Genomic DNA, 16,879 nt, shown 5'->3' with positions numbered 1-16,879 from the left:
GCTCTGAAAGTGTAAATCCATTTCCATTGAGCTTAATAAACCGTTGCAATTTTAAGATAGCCTGATTGGATATATACATTATAAACGTATATTTGTTTTAAGATAAACGCACACGGGCGCGCGTGCACACACACACACACACATACACACACACATATATAAATATCTATAATATAAAGCTGAATGTCTGTGTGTGCGTCTGTGTGTGTGTATGTGTGTGTGGGTGTGTCTGGTCACGAATAGGCTCCTATATGATTAACTATTTTAAAAAACTGATTAAATATAATAATAGAAGATGTATTGAGACACAGGAATGGGTATGTTTGATCTGACAGAACGGTGGTTCATTACAATTGTGGGGTCTGCGTTCGCGCTTGGTCCACAAAGTATGGAAAAACGTTTACAAGTGTTTTTGATATAGATGTACATAATAATACTTTGATAAGTATGTTTGAACTTAAGTAAGGATGGTATAATAAAATTGTGGGGTCTGCGTTCGCGCCTGGCCTCCATAGAATGGAAATAGGCACAAACTTTAAGAAAGACTTTTCATATCTATCTGCGTAAGTATACTTTGATAATTATGTTTCAGTTTGAAAAAATATGGTATAATAAAATTATGGGATGTTCGTTCGCACCTGACCTCCATAGAATGGAAATATGCCACAAAGTTTAACAAGGTTTTTTTTAATATAGATCCACAGAATATTGTGATAAGTGTTTCAGTGTGACCAGGTATGGTATAATAAATTATGAGGTTTATCTATTTTATTTTTACTTTCATCATATTTTGCTTCGGTTTTGATCCCCCCCCCCCCCAAATTCGAAGCTATCTCTTTACAACCCTTCCTTTTCATAAACTATTATACTTTCATAAATCAGAGTCCATTTTCTGTACGGTGTGTATATATATATATATATATATATATATATATATATATATATATATATATATGCGTGATGCGAATGGATGATGATAGGATACCGAAGCAACTCCTGTATGGCCAATTATACAGAGGCCGTCGAAACGTGGGACGACCATGGTTGCGTTACAAAGACAAAATGAAGTCTAATTTGCAGGTTCTAAATATTTAATATAACAACATTGAGCTAACTGCAAAAGACAGAAGGAAGTGGATAGAAATGTGTGACAGAAAAATCAAGGAGTTCTCGGCGTTTTGCCTCGAAAAACTAAAAGAAGCGAGAGTCAAGTCCAAAAAAAATACTGAGACGTGTGGAGCTAAATTCTCGCATTTATATGTCTGTCACCACTGCGGTCGCCATTGCAAGTCTCTAGCAGGACTAAAGTGCCACATACGTCTAAGTGAATGTCGACACGCTGAGTTCTAGACGTCCAGGTCAATTGTCGGAGTCTCATACGTCGAAAATCGACGGTGAGTCCATCATATATATATATATATATATATATATATATATATATATATATATATATATATATATATATATATATTGAGAATCTAGTCCATTTCTATTCACGATTTCCTTAGGCTTAATCAGAAGACGACAAGAAATGTCGGTCCTCATTTTACTAGAAAACCGAATCACTTTCGTTGTTTTGGCGGGAAATGTTAATTCAAACCGACAAGTTCAGATGATAGAAATGAATTTCAAGTGTTACGCTGTAAAATCATCACGATTGAAACGGCTATCGTTAAAGTGAGTATTTTTTTTATTAAGATGCGTCCTCGTTGGTCCGTCGGTCAGTCAGTATGTCAAGCTTTGAAATAGTTTTTGTTTCATTTAACTTGAATATTGAACATGTGCACCTTATCTTTGAAGCAATTACACATTTAAAATGAGATGTTTCGTCCGTTCTAAATTGCATGATCAATCGTAGTTGTTTAAAACAGCCTCTTCAGTGGTCTGTAACGCTTAAGTTTGTAACAGAATTCTCGTTGGTCTATCATACGTGATTGAAATAGGATCTGTATTCCTCTGTAATTCTTCAGTTCGAAATAGCACCCTTGTTTTGTATGTTTGAAATAGCATACTAGTTCGTCTCTAACGCTTATGTTCGAAATAGCATTCTTCTTTATCTATCATACTACTTTGATAATACAGGTTTGAACGATAAAAGTGTCGCCCAACAGAAAACAACACTACAGTTTTATTTTAAAACTCTTTAAAAACATTCAATTCAAGTAACTTGAGTATGTAGTAGAGCTGACATCTATTCATTGTAGCCGCTTTCAGTCTCAATTACTGCCTCGATACGGCTCCGGAACTGGGAGCATGCCTTGGCAACAAGTGCCAGCTCATGGCCGTGATCAGGCTGGCTTTGGTGTTCTCAGAAGTCATATTGATGTTCTGGACGTGTGACCAAATGAAGTACTTCAGAAGCTTCGAGTCGGGGGTGGAGGCAAGCCAGTGAAAGAACAGTACACAGTCGTAGCACTCCTTCTGAAGCCAAGCCTGGGTCCCTTTGGACTTGTGGCTGCCACATCCAATGCTTGCCAGTGGCCACTTGATTTCACAAGAGGATCACCACACTCTTCAATACATCCAGGTATACTTTGGTGTTGACTTTCAAGTCGACTTAAAAGATGTGAAGTGGCATGATATGGCACTCACTTAAAACCACACCGATGATCATAACCCTAGCCAGAAACTTTTTTTTCATCACCCTGGTACATCCCTGTTATTCGAGGCAATTTGAGGGTGCCGGCAATGGTCCTTGGTGATCGGTAGAGAGCTTGAGTTGTATAGCATCGCATCTCCGACTTAGCTCGTTAACAGACATGATAGAAGACTCCTATCGCTCTTGGGATTTGTACACAACTAGTCAACTAGTAGATGGTCTGCAAAAAAAAAAGAAAATCGGTTTTCATCAAACGGAAATGGAATCGTGTCGTCTTTGTAGGGCGACAATTTTATTGTTGCACCCTGTAGTATGCTTATTGATCTTTAACGTGTAAGCTATTGATAGCGTTCTTATGCAAGTGCAGCTGTGCAGTTTTATCACTGCACAAGCACACGTAGTTTAATAAGACAGGGGCGAATTCGAAATGAATGTTTGCATTTAGCGTACAATTAAACCATGATATTTGATTTAAGCCAGTATATAAAATAATTTCCTAAAATCAACAGTAAGTTCTCTATAGTTTTATGTAAACTAAAAATTTTCCTGGGCTAAGTCACTACGGGGAGGTATGTTAAGTTTCCCACGATGTACACTGCGGTGGATTCCCGAACAGAGCAGGCAATCAATCTATTTGTTTGAAAAATAATAGGTGATTTAACCGGTTGCGATTACTATAAAAGTATTGTAAGTGTAGAATTTTTGTTGATCCTCATTCAATCCTGGGCAACGCCGGGTCTCCCTGATAGTATTAAATGAGCTCGATAGCCATCTACATTTTTTCTAATTTTTATTTTTTTTTTACTGTGAGAGATATTATATCCGTATTTTTTTTATTATTGAAAATAATTTACTTGCGTTTCTAAGCAAATGACGCTCAAAAAGTTTTTCTTATTCTTTTTATATGAAACTTTTATAAGTTTTTCAGTGATTTTTTTTTAAATAAAAATCGTTTGTGGTAGAAGGCGTTATTTCTTATGGGGAAAAAAAAACAAAGATCCTTAGGCGTACCTATCCATGTTTCTTGAATAATTCAAAAGTTTTGTTTTTTTTTCGAATTAAATGCATTTTCTTTTTGCATTACTTTCAATTACCTTAGTCCGATCTTCCCTACAGATCCGATTATATTCAGCTACTCTTTTGCGTAATTTGTCTAGCAACACTAATCCAATAATGCCACTTATTTCAGCCTCGTCAAACAATCCGATTGCAACGTCATAATTTCCATTACTTATCTCATTCTTCTCACAGATTATATTATCATATCGCAAAGTAGTGTTTCTGCAACGTTTCATTATACCGATTTAATAATTGTATATATGTATATATTAGTTGGCAAATGCGATATGCGTGTTCGATATATTACCTTACAAGTATTATATCGTTACATTTGTTTGTCGTGACGTGGGTGTTTTCCATGAATTAGTTTCCAGAAAGGTTAGTAGAATATTGAAGAAGGCTAACTTTTTTTTTTATTATTATAGTTGTCTAAGCAGCCATCTTGTTTTTCTTTTTTCTTTTTTCTTTTTTTTACACAGTGGTCACCACTTATCATGGCCCGGAAGCCACTCAGGGATAAGGGTTATTGCATACATTACGTTAGTGTGGAGATTTGATTAAGTGTTTACTTAATGTGGCGGTTCATTAGGAATTTGTTAACGTTGGACTTGAACACATCCAAGCTGTAGTCAGGTGGGAAGCAGGCAGACGGAACAGAGTTCCACGGGCGTGCAGTTCTAAGAAAGAAGCTTTGTTCATGGAATCCATGTTTTGATTTAGGCACAGATAAAGAGTGGGGAAAATTTTTCACAGTGGATTCGGCTAGACGGGTGTTTTTCGTAAAAGATTGGCAAGGGGGGGGCGAGATTGGAGTTCAGACGAGCACCTGCCATGGAAATAACGATAAAACAAGGATAGGCTCACAACGTCTCTTCTGTGGGAGAGAGGTTGCAGGGTAGAGAAAAGGGCATCCCCCACTAAACCACGAAGTCTATTTTGTACTCTGTCAAGGCAGAATAGGCTTCCGTTTGTTTCCGTTCAAAGAAAAATGGAGCATATTATCTTGTTTTAAATGGGGCTGTATCTTTTTACTATGATTTTATTCACCCTATTACATTTTATTTCCCCTCCTTGTATATAAAGTATTGCATATACATATATTTATCCACTCTGATGAGTCGTAGACGACAAAACACGTGGCAGTGGATGATTATATTTAAAAAACATATTTTTCATTTTAATCTCGCTCTTTATATATAAGGTATTACATATATATATATATATATATATATATATAATTTATTTATTTATTTTTATTATTTTTAAAACCGTAATCTACGTACATGCATGTTTCAAAGTAACTACCTTTCGTCAGCATAGCTTGACATTTCCAAGAATCGAACGGACCATGTGCATCACAGTCCGGCGCGTTAACAGTTCCGCCACGAACTCTTAGATGACTTTACCGTTTATTTTTATCAGTTATAAATTTAGATTTGCTGTTGTTTTTTTTTAACGATAAATACGGTTACATAGTGTCTTCCCCTCTAAGTTCATTTTTATTTATTCGAAAGTCGCCCATAATTTATTCGGACGTATATAAAATTTTATTTATTTAAAATTCATATAAAGTAATATATCAACATGCATATCGCATTTGTCAACTAATATATATATATATATATATATATATATATATATATATACTAGCAAAAGTACCCGTCGTTGACTGGATTCAAAAACAGCTTACTGAAAATGGACTCTGATTTATGAAAGTATGATAGGTTATGAAAAGGAAGGGTTGTAAAGAGATAGCTTCGAATTTGGGGGTATCAAAACCAAAGCAAAATATGATGAAAGTAAAAATAAAATAGATAAACCCCATAATTTATTATACCATACCTTTTCACACTGAAACATTTATCACAATATTCAGTGGATCTATATTAAAAAAACCTTGTTAAACTTTGTGGCATATTTCCATTCTATGGAGGTCAGGCGCGAATATTTCTTCAAACTGAAACATAATTATCAAAGTATACTTACGCAGATAGATATCAAAAGTCTTTATTAAAGTTTGTGCCTATTTCCATTCTATGGAGGCCAGGCGCGAACGCAGACCCACAATTTTATTATGCCATCCCTATTTAAGTTAAAACACACTTATTAAAGTATTATTATATACATCTATATCAAAAACACTTGTAAACGTTTTCCCCTACTTTGTGGACCAGGCGCGTACGCAGACCCCACAATTTTAATGACTCATCATTATGCCAGATCAAACATAGCCATTCCTGTGTCTTGATACATCTTATATCATTATATGTGATCAGTTTCCTATAATAGTCAACCATATAGGAGCCAATTCGTGACCAGGCACACACAGACGTTCAGCTTTATATATTATATATATATATATATATATATATATATATATATATATATATATAATGTCTATTTAATTTAATGAAATATGCCATAGAGAAAAAAATGCTGCCTATATATATATATATATATATATATATAGGCAGCATTTTTTTTTCTATGTCATATTTCATTAAATTAAATAGAATTTTTTTTTTGTCTATTAATTCTATTTTCGATCCTTTCCAACTTCTGAATAACAGACTTTACTTCTGGCGGTAACTGGCTGATGTAATCATCATGTTAATCATAAGTCCGAGTACTTTCCAACCCTTCAGGATTCATCGTCAGGGATAAATTTATCTAAGTGGCCTTATACAACGGAAAAGAAGGATAAATAATTAACCAATGAAGAAGAAAAAAAACTTTATAAATTGTTCAAAACCAGATAGATTAATTTATCCCTGACGATGAATCCACCAGAAGTGAAGTCTGTTATTCTTGGATTTCTTCATTACAGCCGTTTCGTTAATGGGATGGCAATTTTATGGTTTTATGTGTTCATAAAATAAAATCATAAAATTGCCATCCCATTAACGAAACAGCTGTAATGAAGAAATCTAAGATAAAATAAACAAAAGTTACAAAAAAGAAAAAGTGCTCTGCACCTATAAAGTAGATACATTGAGCTTCACTCCAAATGAACGGTGATTCAGTTTTTATCATTACAGTATCAACCCGTTAAACGAAAACGGTATACATTGAAGTTAATAATATTTAAATAATAAGCAGTTATAAAATTATGTGTGTGTGAGTGATTAAAATATTATACTACAATTAATGATTAAAAAAAACAAACTTTTACGTCTTCTTTGTATTGATCATGTTATAATCAGTGTCATTTTACTTATTCTTCCACTTTTAGCCTTCCGTACTTTATTGTTTTTAATTTGTTTCTTATTATTTTCACAGTGCAAGCACTTCGGATTGGAATGGAGATAATAATTGCAAGTTTTGATAGCATCTCCGAAGTAAATATGGTAAGTAAGCGAAATGTCTCTATTTGAATTAGTTTGTTATTTTCTTGTTTTTGTTTTTATTTTTGTCTTTGTTATTTTTTCACTTAAGTCTAAATAAGGCTTAACAAAGAAAGATATATATAGGTATATTGCATGAATTCCGTGTTTCTTTATTTTCTTTATCTATTGGCTTACTTACTTACATCTTATTAATGCCATTTACTCGTAGTAATACCATTTACTTATATTAATACTTTTTACTTAGAGTCGACAAGACTTACATTTAAAATGTAGAGATGAACGCCGATCTGTCTCTATTTTCTTAATCTCTGTCTCGAAATGGTTGCATGTGCCTGACTGGATTCCGGCCCGGACTAAGCAGTCGACAGCATGAGTTCAAATACACTTAAATCGGCAATCATACGGTATAGTTAACAGCCGAGTAAACAAAACGAACAAAATATACAACATATATACACAGTCGGGAGAGCAACTTGCTTATTTGAAATATCAATTAAATTTAAATAAGCAAGTTGCTCTTCCCAACCTTGCATTTAACCGAATTGGTTGAAATGTAATTTTCGACCGGCCACTATAGTTTTAGATTTCTGGAAGTTTGTGTAAGTTTTGTTATTTCTAAGTTTATTACGTTACTTTTACTTATCCAAGCGTGGCGGTCGGTTTTTTTCGGAGATAGTTACTAATTTCGGGCTTAAAAGGTAGTTGAGAAAACGTTTACGGTTTTACTAACCATAAGCCCGAGCTAGTTGCAAATCGGATTAGGCTAAGCTGTTTTATTATCTTTGAAGCTTTTATAAAAGAAACATTGCTTTGAACCAGTTGTAAAAAACTTTCATGGCTTTGTGTATACTCTTTAATATGAATATGATTTGAAAATGATTAAAATGCTCCAAAAAGGTAGATAGCTGTGTCCGTATAGATTTGTCTAAAAAAGATCAGAGCAATGGAATAGTAATTTGTAGGAAGTGAGGTGAAGGAAGATCAAAAGAAACTTTCGTATTTAATTAAGAGTCAGCATAATGTCTGCTGTCAAGTCGTTGAAAAATAAAAAAAGAAATCGTTACTTTTCAAAGCACGATTTTTTTCAATGTCGCTATATATAGCTGATAGCTTTTAAAGGGGGCGATCTGGTGCGTCCGGAGTTGCTATCTAAGCCGATATTATGAAAAAAAAAATGGATTTAGAAATGAGGGCAGTAATGAATACCTCACATTGTTGCATTATGAAATGTATATATAATTTTCTAGTTTCTAATTTTCAAATGCTTGCGAAATTATATATACCCTGACAATTCTTTTGTCGTTCTGCTCAAATTCAATACAGACGAATTTTTTCAAGATAAAAGTTTATTTACAATTCCTGTTGGCCGGTGACAAAAGGGAGAGTGACGAAACAGAACAACTGCGACGTGTGAGGCGACGGCGGAATTTGTCCGGTAAATTAACAACATAAAGTAATAATCAGTGATCACTTGATTATTCTAGTAATTTTTGTCAACCTTTATGTCAAGTGACCCTTTGGTTAAAAAAGGAAAATTGATCTTCTTGATAAGGTAAAGAAAAACTGTCATATCTGTAAAACGATGACACATGAAATTATCTTCATCTTTGTGGGTGAATGAAATCGTTTATTGTCCTAGAATGTGAATGAACTTTGCTGTAAGATCCTGTCTACACCTGCTGGAAGGTCCGAGTCGATGTATGCCACGTTAAAATTAATCGATTCCGTTCATCCCTTCCACCGAAAACGAACAATAGGGCTAGGTCATTCAAAATATTCGATTATCAAATAAAGATCTCTATGAAAATGATGCTGAATGGAATATGGAGAAGTAAGAAACATTACTATATACTTATCTGGCGCCGGAAATTTTGTGGCGCGATTTCAAGTTGCGGTTATTCGCTACTTTTGATAATGGTGTTTTGATCTGAAGCAAAACCACATAAAGTGCTGAGGCGCCAAGTTGAGAGCTTGAGGAACGCGGATTAACTACTAAGTCGATATCACTCTTATACCGAACTACCAGGGAGACCCGACGTTGCCTGGGATTGAATGATGATCAACGAATATTTCACCCTCCTGTATTTTAATTGTCATCGAAATCCGTGAAGTCGCCCGCAAGGAAGCTTCACATGCCTCCATGCAGTAACATAGTCCAAAATATATGTTGTTCTATATGTTCTATATTGCCCTACTGTTTCTTTTATAAAATTATTTTATATAAACTTCTTTCCAGTTTACATAAAAAAAAATTAATAAATTTACGTGAGGGTCTGAACCTACAAACCACGTTGTGCAAAAAATGTAAATGTTCAAGTCTTATAAAATTATTTGCAGTTAATGAATAAAAATTAAGAAAATTACGTGCGGAGTTTGAACCTACAGACCACGTCATGCAAAAAAAAAAAAAAAAAACACGCTATCAACTTACCCACAATAGAATTTTTACGATCCGTTGTTCTATCATTATTGCTAAGCGACGATATGGAAAAATAGCTTCACTGATGATAGATAAATTAAAATAACGGTTTCGATTATCGGTAGTTATCGCGGTATTCTGAGACAAAACTTTACTAAGATCACTCCCAGACTTATACACTAAAGTTCTGAAAATTTTAAAGAAAATCTGTTCAGCCGTTTCGGAGTCTATAAGGGACGAACTGACACAAACACACAGACAAAGTCGCGTTTATATAATTGTAGAGATAATCATGTCGAAACACCGGTTCTCGTTAAATCACGGAAGTAAAGAAACATTGAGCTCGGTCAGTACCAGATGGGTGACAATTTGGTAATACCTAGAGTTCCTATTTACAATGCCTCCCCACGGGACAGAGTTAGACACCAGGGTCGTTTTTTAACGTGGAGAAAAGGAACAAAAATAAAAAATTGTCTCAGTCGTGAGGGATTTCTCCTCCACTGACAGAGAACAAGAAATTGAAGTGCAGCATCTGAAGAACAGATACTACACTTTGAGGTATTTATTTGCTCCCCCACTGAGCAAATTAGGCACAAGGCCGATTTTTAAAGTGAGGAGTGAAGGGGAAATGGGGACCAACTCCCCGGGGAGTAGGGGAGCTGGATAGTGACAATTGGTATGAAGGGTTGCCCCTACATTGACCAAGGTCTCATATGTGGGGCACCAGCTCCCGAGAGGTGGGAAATGGGGGCTGGATTAGAAACTGTTGGTATGAAGGGTTGCCCCTTCAGTGACCAAGTTTAGATATGTGGGGTTGGCCCCACACATGGTCTCTGCAAGTCATAGCTTTGCAGCATCTGCCGGAACAGATGGTATTTATTTGCTCCCCCACCGAGCAAATTAGGCACAAGGCCAATTTTTAATGTGAGGAGTGAAGGGAGGGGGAAGGGAAAAAGGGGACCAGCTCCCGAGAGGTGGGAAATGGGAGCTGGTTAAAGGTCAGCTATGTGGGGTTGCCCCCACATCTGGTCTTTGCTTGCAGTATCTGCCGGAACAGATGGTATTTATTTGCTCCCCCACCGAGCAAATTAGGCACAAGGCCGATTTTTAATGTGAGGAGTGAAGGGAGGGGGAAGGGGAAAAGGGGACCAGCTCCCGATAGGTGGGAAATGGGAGCTGGTTAAAGGTCAGGCATGTGGGGTCGCCCCCACATCTGGTCTTTGCTAGTCATAGCTAGTCATAGCTTGCAGTATCTGCCGGAACAGATGGTATTTATTTGCTCCCCCACTGTGAAAATTAGGCACAAGGCCGTTTTTAATGTGAGGTAAAAACCAACTCCCCTAAAAGTAGGCAAAAAGGGGGCACTCTGGTTACCAAAAATAATAATTGTCCCAGTATAGAGGGTTTCCCCTCCATTGACTGGTACAAATTATCTTAAGTGCAGCATCTGCCGGAACAGATGGTATTTATTTGCTCCCCCACCGAGCAAATTAGGCACAAGGCCAATTTTTAATGTGAGGAGTGAAGGGAGGGGGAAGGGAAAAAGGGGACCAGCTCCCGAGAGGTGGGAAATGGGAGCTGGTTAATGGTCAGGCATGTGGGGTTGCCCCCACATCTGGTCTTTGCTAGTCATAGCTAGTCATAGCTTGCAGTATCTGCCGGAACAGATGGTATTTATTTGCTCCCCCACTGAGCAAATTAGGCACAAGGCCGTTTTTAATGTGAGGTAAAAACCAGCTCCCCTAAAAGGGGTCACTCTGGTTACCAAAAATAATAATTGTCCCAGTATAGAGGGTTTCCCCTCCATTGACTGGTACAAATTATCTTAAGTGCAGTATCTGCCGGAACAGATGGTGTTTATTTGCTCCCCCACTGAGCAAATTAGGCACAAGGCCGTTTTTAATGTGAGGTAAAAACCAGCTCCCCTAAAAGTAGGCAAAAAGGGGGCACTCTGGTTACCAAAAATAATAATTGTCCCAGTATAGAGGGTTTCCCCTCCATTGACTGGTACAAATTATCTTAAGTGCAGCATCTGCCGGAACAGATACTACACTTTGATCTTTGCCCGAAGGCCAAGTCATGAAGTTGTATGTAAGAGGATGTCGACACGTTCCTGAAAGAACGGTAAGAACCTAACATCGTCATCTCCTTTAACTCGAGATATACATGCGATTGTGGATTGCTTGTGAATTTTATCTCCTATAGACACTCCCTCTTTCCAAAGAAACCTGTCCAATCTATAAGTTATACTTAATTTACCATCAGAGACTATAGCAGGGAAACTCGAAGTTAGTCAGATTGAATGAGAATACCACCAAGTATTTTTTTTCACAATGCTCTTAAAACGATATTGATTGTTTTGTTGTTTTCCTATTCCCTTTTGTTCTCGTTTCTCTGAATCTATTAAATACAGGAATTAAAACGTTATTACAATTTTATCGATTAGTGCAATATACATATATTAGGTTGATGCAAAAATAATGTCGTTTTATTGATGTTCGATTTATATATACAAAACGACATTATTTTTGCACCAATCAAATATAATATTAATTAAAAATGAATATTTGAAGTTTTAAAATTACTGCGTCCTCATAGGCCACTTAGAGACGAAAACACGTAGATATTCGACACATGGCGGCTAACGAAAATTCGAAACCAATTCCATTTCTTGCGAATCTTATAGATATGCTATGCCTTCATAATTACATTAGTAGTTTACTTAAAGATACAGAAACAGTCAATTGACTTCCGCGGCAAATCGTTACGTAAGAATACGCTTTTGTATTTTATAAAAATCTAGCGGGGGTACCCGGCGTTGCACGGGTGTTTAGAGGTGCGGTGGAGGTAAATCAAAACAAAATGGAAAATGAAGAATAAGCGAACGTAATAACCCTGTTTAAACGTTATTTAAAACAAAAAAAAACCAGCGAACGTGATGCAAAATAAAGAATATGCGAACGATGCTAAAACTTCTTTAAAAAATCGGAAAAACAAAAACAAAACAAACAGCGAACGTGATGGAAAATTTAAGAAAAACGAACGAAAAAAATGGCATGAATAACCCTGTTTTAATATTAAAACTTTAAAAATCGAAAAAAATATATTTGACACGTCGGCTCGAACGTGCAATCTTAAGGTAACGACGCTGCTACTATACCGACTGGTCTATGACCGCATGAGTGAAATTCGGTTGAGTTCTTTATAGTTAAACTAATTCAAGAAAGAACTTTTTTTTCGCATGCGTGTATGGCTAAATTGCCATGAAGGAACGACTTTTTGCTGCCCCTCCCTGTAGAAGAGTGTCCAGTTGTGCATGGACGACTTAATGTTTTTAGCCAATTTTACGATATTTATCATCCGAAGGGTCGTGCTTCAAAATAATACCGATCTCGTGAAAATCCATCCCCTCTGTCGAAAGTGTTTTGCGGGACATAAAAACATACATACATACATTTAAACAGATTTCTGCCCATTATATTATATATAACCAGACTTCCGCTGGAACCTTGATGTGACTTGTTTCCACTCAAATTCCATATGAGACCAGGCGATCGTTTCAGCCGGAAATCAATTATAAACGGCTAATAAAATAACGGAAAATCTTTAAAAACGTTAATTGAAACAAACAAAGAGTGCTGGAAATTTTGAGAGACTTGTTGTCACTAATGCATTACGGAAGACCAACTGTTGTTGCCAGTGAGCAATCACAGATAAATTGTGCGTAAAAACTTCTAGTGAGTAAATAATAATAATCTTAATACTAAGTTCTGATGAGGATTGATTGTTCATATTATTTGGATTTCTCGGACTATTGTTCTTTAGTGTTATTTGTTCAGCATTTTGGTCGATGTAACCTCCGACCTTCTTCAGGTGTATCTTTCTGTCGAACTGAATAATCTGTAAAGAAATTCGAACAGAATCCTTCATTCAACCTACGAAGGCAGTACGCTCTCGCTCCGTCATGGCTGACGGAGTGAGAACGTGCTGCCCGGTCCAGAGTTTTTGGGAGCCTTAAAATTATTTTTGTTTCTAGATGTAAATACAGGGTGACCCCTAAAAAAAACGGGCCCAACTCTAATTAGGCCCCGTTTCTTAGTGTTTTGTCCGAATGAAATGAAACTTTGGTCATAACTAGTTTATTATATTCAAAACATCACATCAAAACACAAGGGTCTTTGGCCTTTTTTTTCTCCGTTCTACAGTATATGTTCTAGATGGCCTCCATTTAGCTTTTTTTTTGTTTTTTTTTGGGGGGGGTCACCCTGTATCTCTATTTATTACGACATATTTTGATTTCTTTTTCTTCGAAGTTGGTTGCTTATAAACACTATAAGTGTTTTTCTTTAATTTTGCAAATCCTTTTCATTGCATGCTCTCTCTGCTTATCTCGGCATTGATTTCAGTTGTAACACCGAAGTTTACCATTCAGTGTCTAAAATCAAAATTCGTAAACTCGTTTCCGCACACCGAACTCGAGCAAATCTGAATCAATTGAAGCAAATAATTTTAGTTTGGACCAATCAAAGAACTTTTTTAATTTATTCGAAATGGTCTTGCTAGGAAACCATCTAAATCTTTTAAAATCCAAGTTTTCTTTCGATAAACAGTTGAATTTAAAAGAAATCACCCAGTGCTTATATACGTCTCTATTTAATCGCTCAAATAAATAACCCCTTAAACTGGTGAGGCACATTTGGCTCCCAGAAAAAACATTTCGAATAAATTTAGAACATTCTCTGATTGGTCCCAAATAAGATTATTTGTTTTCATTAATTAAGGATTGCACAAATTCGGTGCACAGAATCAAATTAACGCATTTCGATTTTGGACATTAAAAACTTCAGTGCTACACAGTTATACTGGATTTTTTATTGCCACTGAAATTAAGCAGTACAGACCCAGCAGAAGAGTAGATAGGTAGCACGTGTCATCCGGTCTAAAATGGCATTTCCTTGCTAAACGCGCAGATTAAAGAGACGCATGTTGGGAATATGCGTTCTTATTTTAATTAAATTCCAATTGACATGTCTTCATCCACGTTACAATGTCAACCCATGACATCACTTCCTATTGGAAGCATTTGGTAAGGTCCTCAAGCGTGGATTGACGGCCTTCTATCGGTTAAATGTAGACGATGGCGAATTGCGACGGATATTAAATTTTACCTCGGTTAAAACGATGTCGTGTTTGCTTCTGCGACTTTCACATCAAATACACATCTTTCATTTTGTTCGCGTCAGGGCTTCTGTCGCCTGGCGCTCTCGACGTTTTCACCCGTCAAGCATTTCCCAATAGTTGCATGGCGGGACTCGTTCAATGAAGCATACCTGGACGAGAGCTAGTTTTAAGAAGGGGGGTACTTCATAAGAAGGACTTTATTATGTCTGGTATGGTTGGTTGGCGTTGGATTTTTGACGACATGTCAGCACTTGTTGGTTCATGCTATGCCGAAAACGTGTGTTCTTTTGTGTTTTTGTTTTTGTTTTTGTTTCTTTTGTTTTTGTATACAAATAGCTTGCAGGTTTATTCCTTTATATCTTTATTTTGATTTGCTTTTATGAAAATCGCTCCAGACAATACATGAAGCCGTCTGGTGTAAGGAGCTAAAAAGAAACGAACATAATTATCGCAAATGACATTTTTTATGAAAATCGCTACAGACAAAGCATGAAGCTACCTGTTTTAAGGAGCTACAAAGGACAAAACGTGATTATCAAAAAGACACGAGATTCCTAGTGACCTTGATTTTATGGAAATCGATCCAGACAAAGCATGAATCCACTAAGTACCTAAAATCCTACGTCAGGATCAAAACCTAGACAAATATACCGACCCAGAAAACAACAATTTCCCCCTTTGTCAGAAATATGTAAAGAGTAAAACAACAAAATAAAGGAAGTGACAGTAACGAATCTTGAGTCTTGAAACAGAACAAAGCAGAAAGAAAACAGCCAGCAGGGTGGGATTTCCAGGAGCCTGTGAATCATTGGAAAGAAGCTACTGGAATAGGAAGCTGTACTATATCAAGGTATAAAAACAGCAAATTATTGAAGACTACCAAACCAATGAGTTAAACGAGCTGCTACAAAAGAAGCGGGAAATATATCAAACATTTCCAGAGTATACATGTGTAATGGTGAATGATATCACCATACAGCAGATATGTGCTTGTGACGAAGGGTTCATCTTGATGTGTGGGCGTGTCACTAAATGTCTTTTAGTGGTTCTTCACTATCTGAAACCTATGTTGTTGCAGTCTATTTACGTTCTAATGCTATGATCGTTTAAATGTTCATATGTGCGCGCGAGCGTGTGTGTGTGTGTGTGTGTGTGTGTGTGTGTGTGTGTGTGTGTGTGTGTGTGTGTGTGTGTGTGTGTGTGTGTGTGTGTGTGTGTGTGTCATACATGTATTTTGGAGATACCTTTGTTTAATGCGTCGTTGAACTTGTCCGCCTGGAATTCATCTTGTTCTTGGGCGGGAGGCTGGAACCTGTTTGAACGAATATTCATTCACTTCCCAGAACGTTGATTGTATTTTATATAGTTTTTATTCACTTTCCAGGTGTCGATCGCAGAAGAATGGAAAGTGAATATCTTTGTTTGAGTGGTTAATTCTAGGTCTCCATTCTAATACACGCCAGCTCTCTCCCCGGTGAATGGGAGGACGACCTGTTAAACCGTCAGCTCTTCTCGACGTCCAAATTCCAACTCCAATTATTCTTCTCAGCTAACTGGAACCACGTAACATACACGTAGTTCCGTAAGCTGGCCTGAAGCTTGTCTATGATATGATTTTAATGTATTTTGACATATTTATCATAGTTCTTCATATTCATTCCTTGTTTATCTCTCCAATTAGATAGATAGATAGATGGATAGATACACATGGATAGATACAGAAATAGATAACTAGATCGAGAGATATATCGATAATACATATATAGATAAATACATAGATCGATAGACAGATAAATAACTAACAAATACTTACTTGTTTCGACTTACTACGTAGCATACATACCAAAGTAGTATTTATAGAAATAACTGAGATTAGCAACATAAAGTCAGTGTGTGTGAAAGAGAAAGAGAGAGGGTGTGAAGAGAAAAAAGGATGAAAGCAACACAATTATGATTCCGACCCGTGGCGCAGTGGTTGGAGTACTTGGAAAAATCAATTTTAAAAAGGTATATTCTCCTGAAGGTTGGAGGCTCAATCCTCAGTGTGGGCGGCTGAAAAATACAATTGCGAATTACTTAGGACCTCTATCCAATTATGGCTGACGGAACAAGGGCACATTACCCCCGTGAAGTAAATAAAGTATTCAGTTCAAAATTCCGTCCAAATTCCCGAGTTCGACAGAAACATTCCCAAGTTCGACAAGGTACACCTGAAGAAGGTCGGAGGTTTCATCAACCGAAACGTTGTGAAAAGCACACTCAAGATGTGAACAG

At 36.5% G+C, this 16,879-nt stretch overlaps 1 protein-coding gene across 1 annotated transcript in view; it reads left to right on the top strand.

Moving 5' to 3' along the window:
- LOC145263777 (gamma-aminobutyric acid receptor subunit beta-like) overlaps nt 1-16,879 on the top strand; it is a 757,317-nt gene that overhangs the window by 331,300 nt on the left and 409,138 nt on the right. Inside the window, exon 3 of the mRNA XM_080120830.1 lies at nt 6,938-7,005. Coding sequence (XP_079976956.1) covers nt 6,938-7,005 — 68 coding nt within the window. The remainder of the gene's footprint in view (nt 1-6,937; nt 7,006-16,879) is intronic.

Source organism: Euprymna scolopes, chromosome 39 (assembly GCF_053919585.1).
Source record: "Euprymna scolopes isolate OS-2025 chromosome 39, ASM5391958v1, whole genome shotgun sequence".
Taxonomy (NCBI): domain Eukaryota; kingdom Metazoa; phylum Mollusca; class Cephalopoda; order Sepiida; family Sepiolidae; genus Euprymna; species Euprymna scolopes.
Note: the sequence above shows the minus strand (reverse complement) of the source record. Positions and strands in the feature narration are given on the sequence as shown.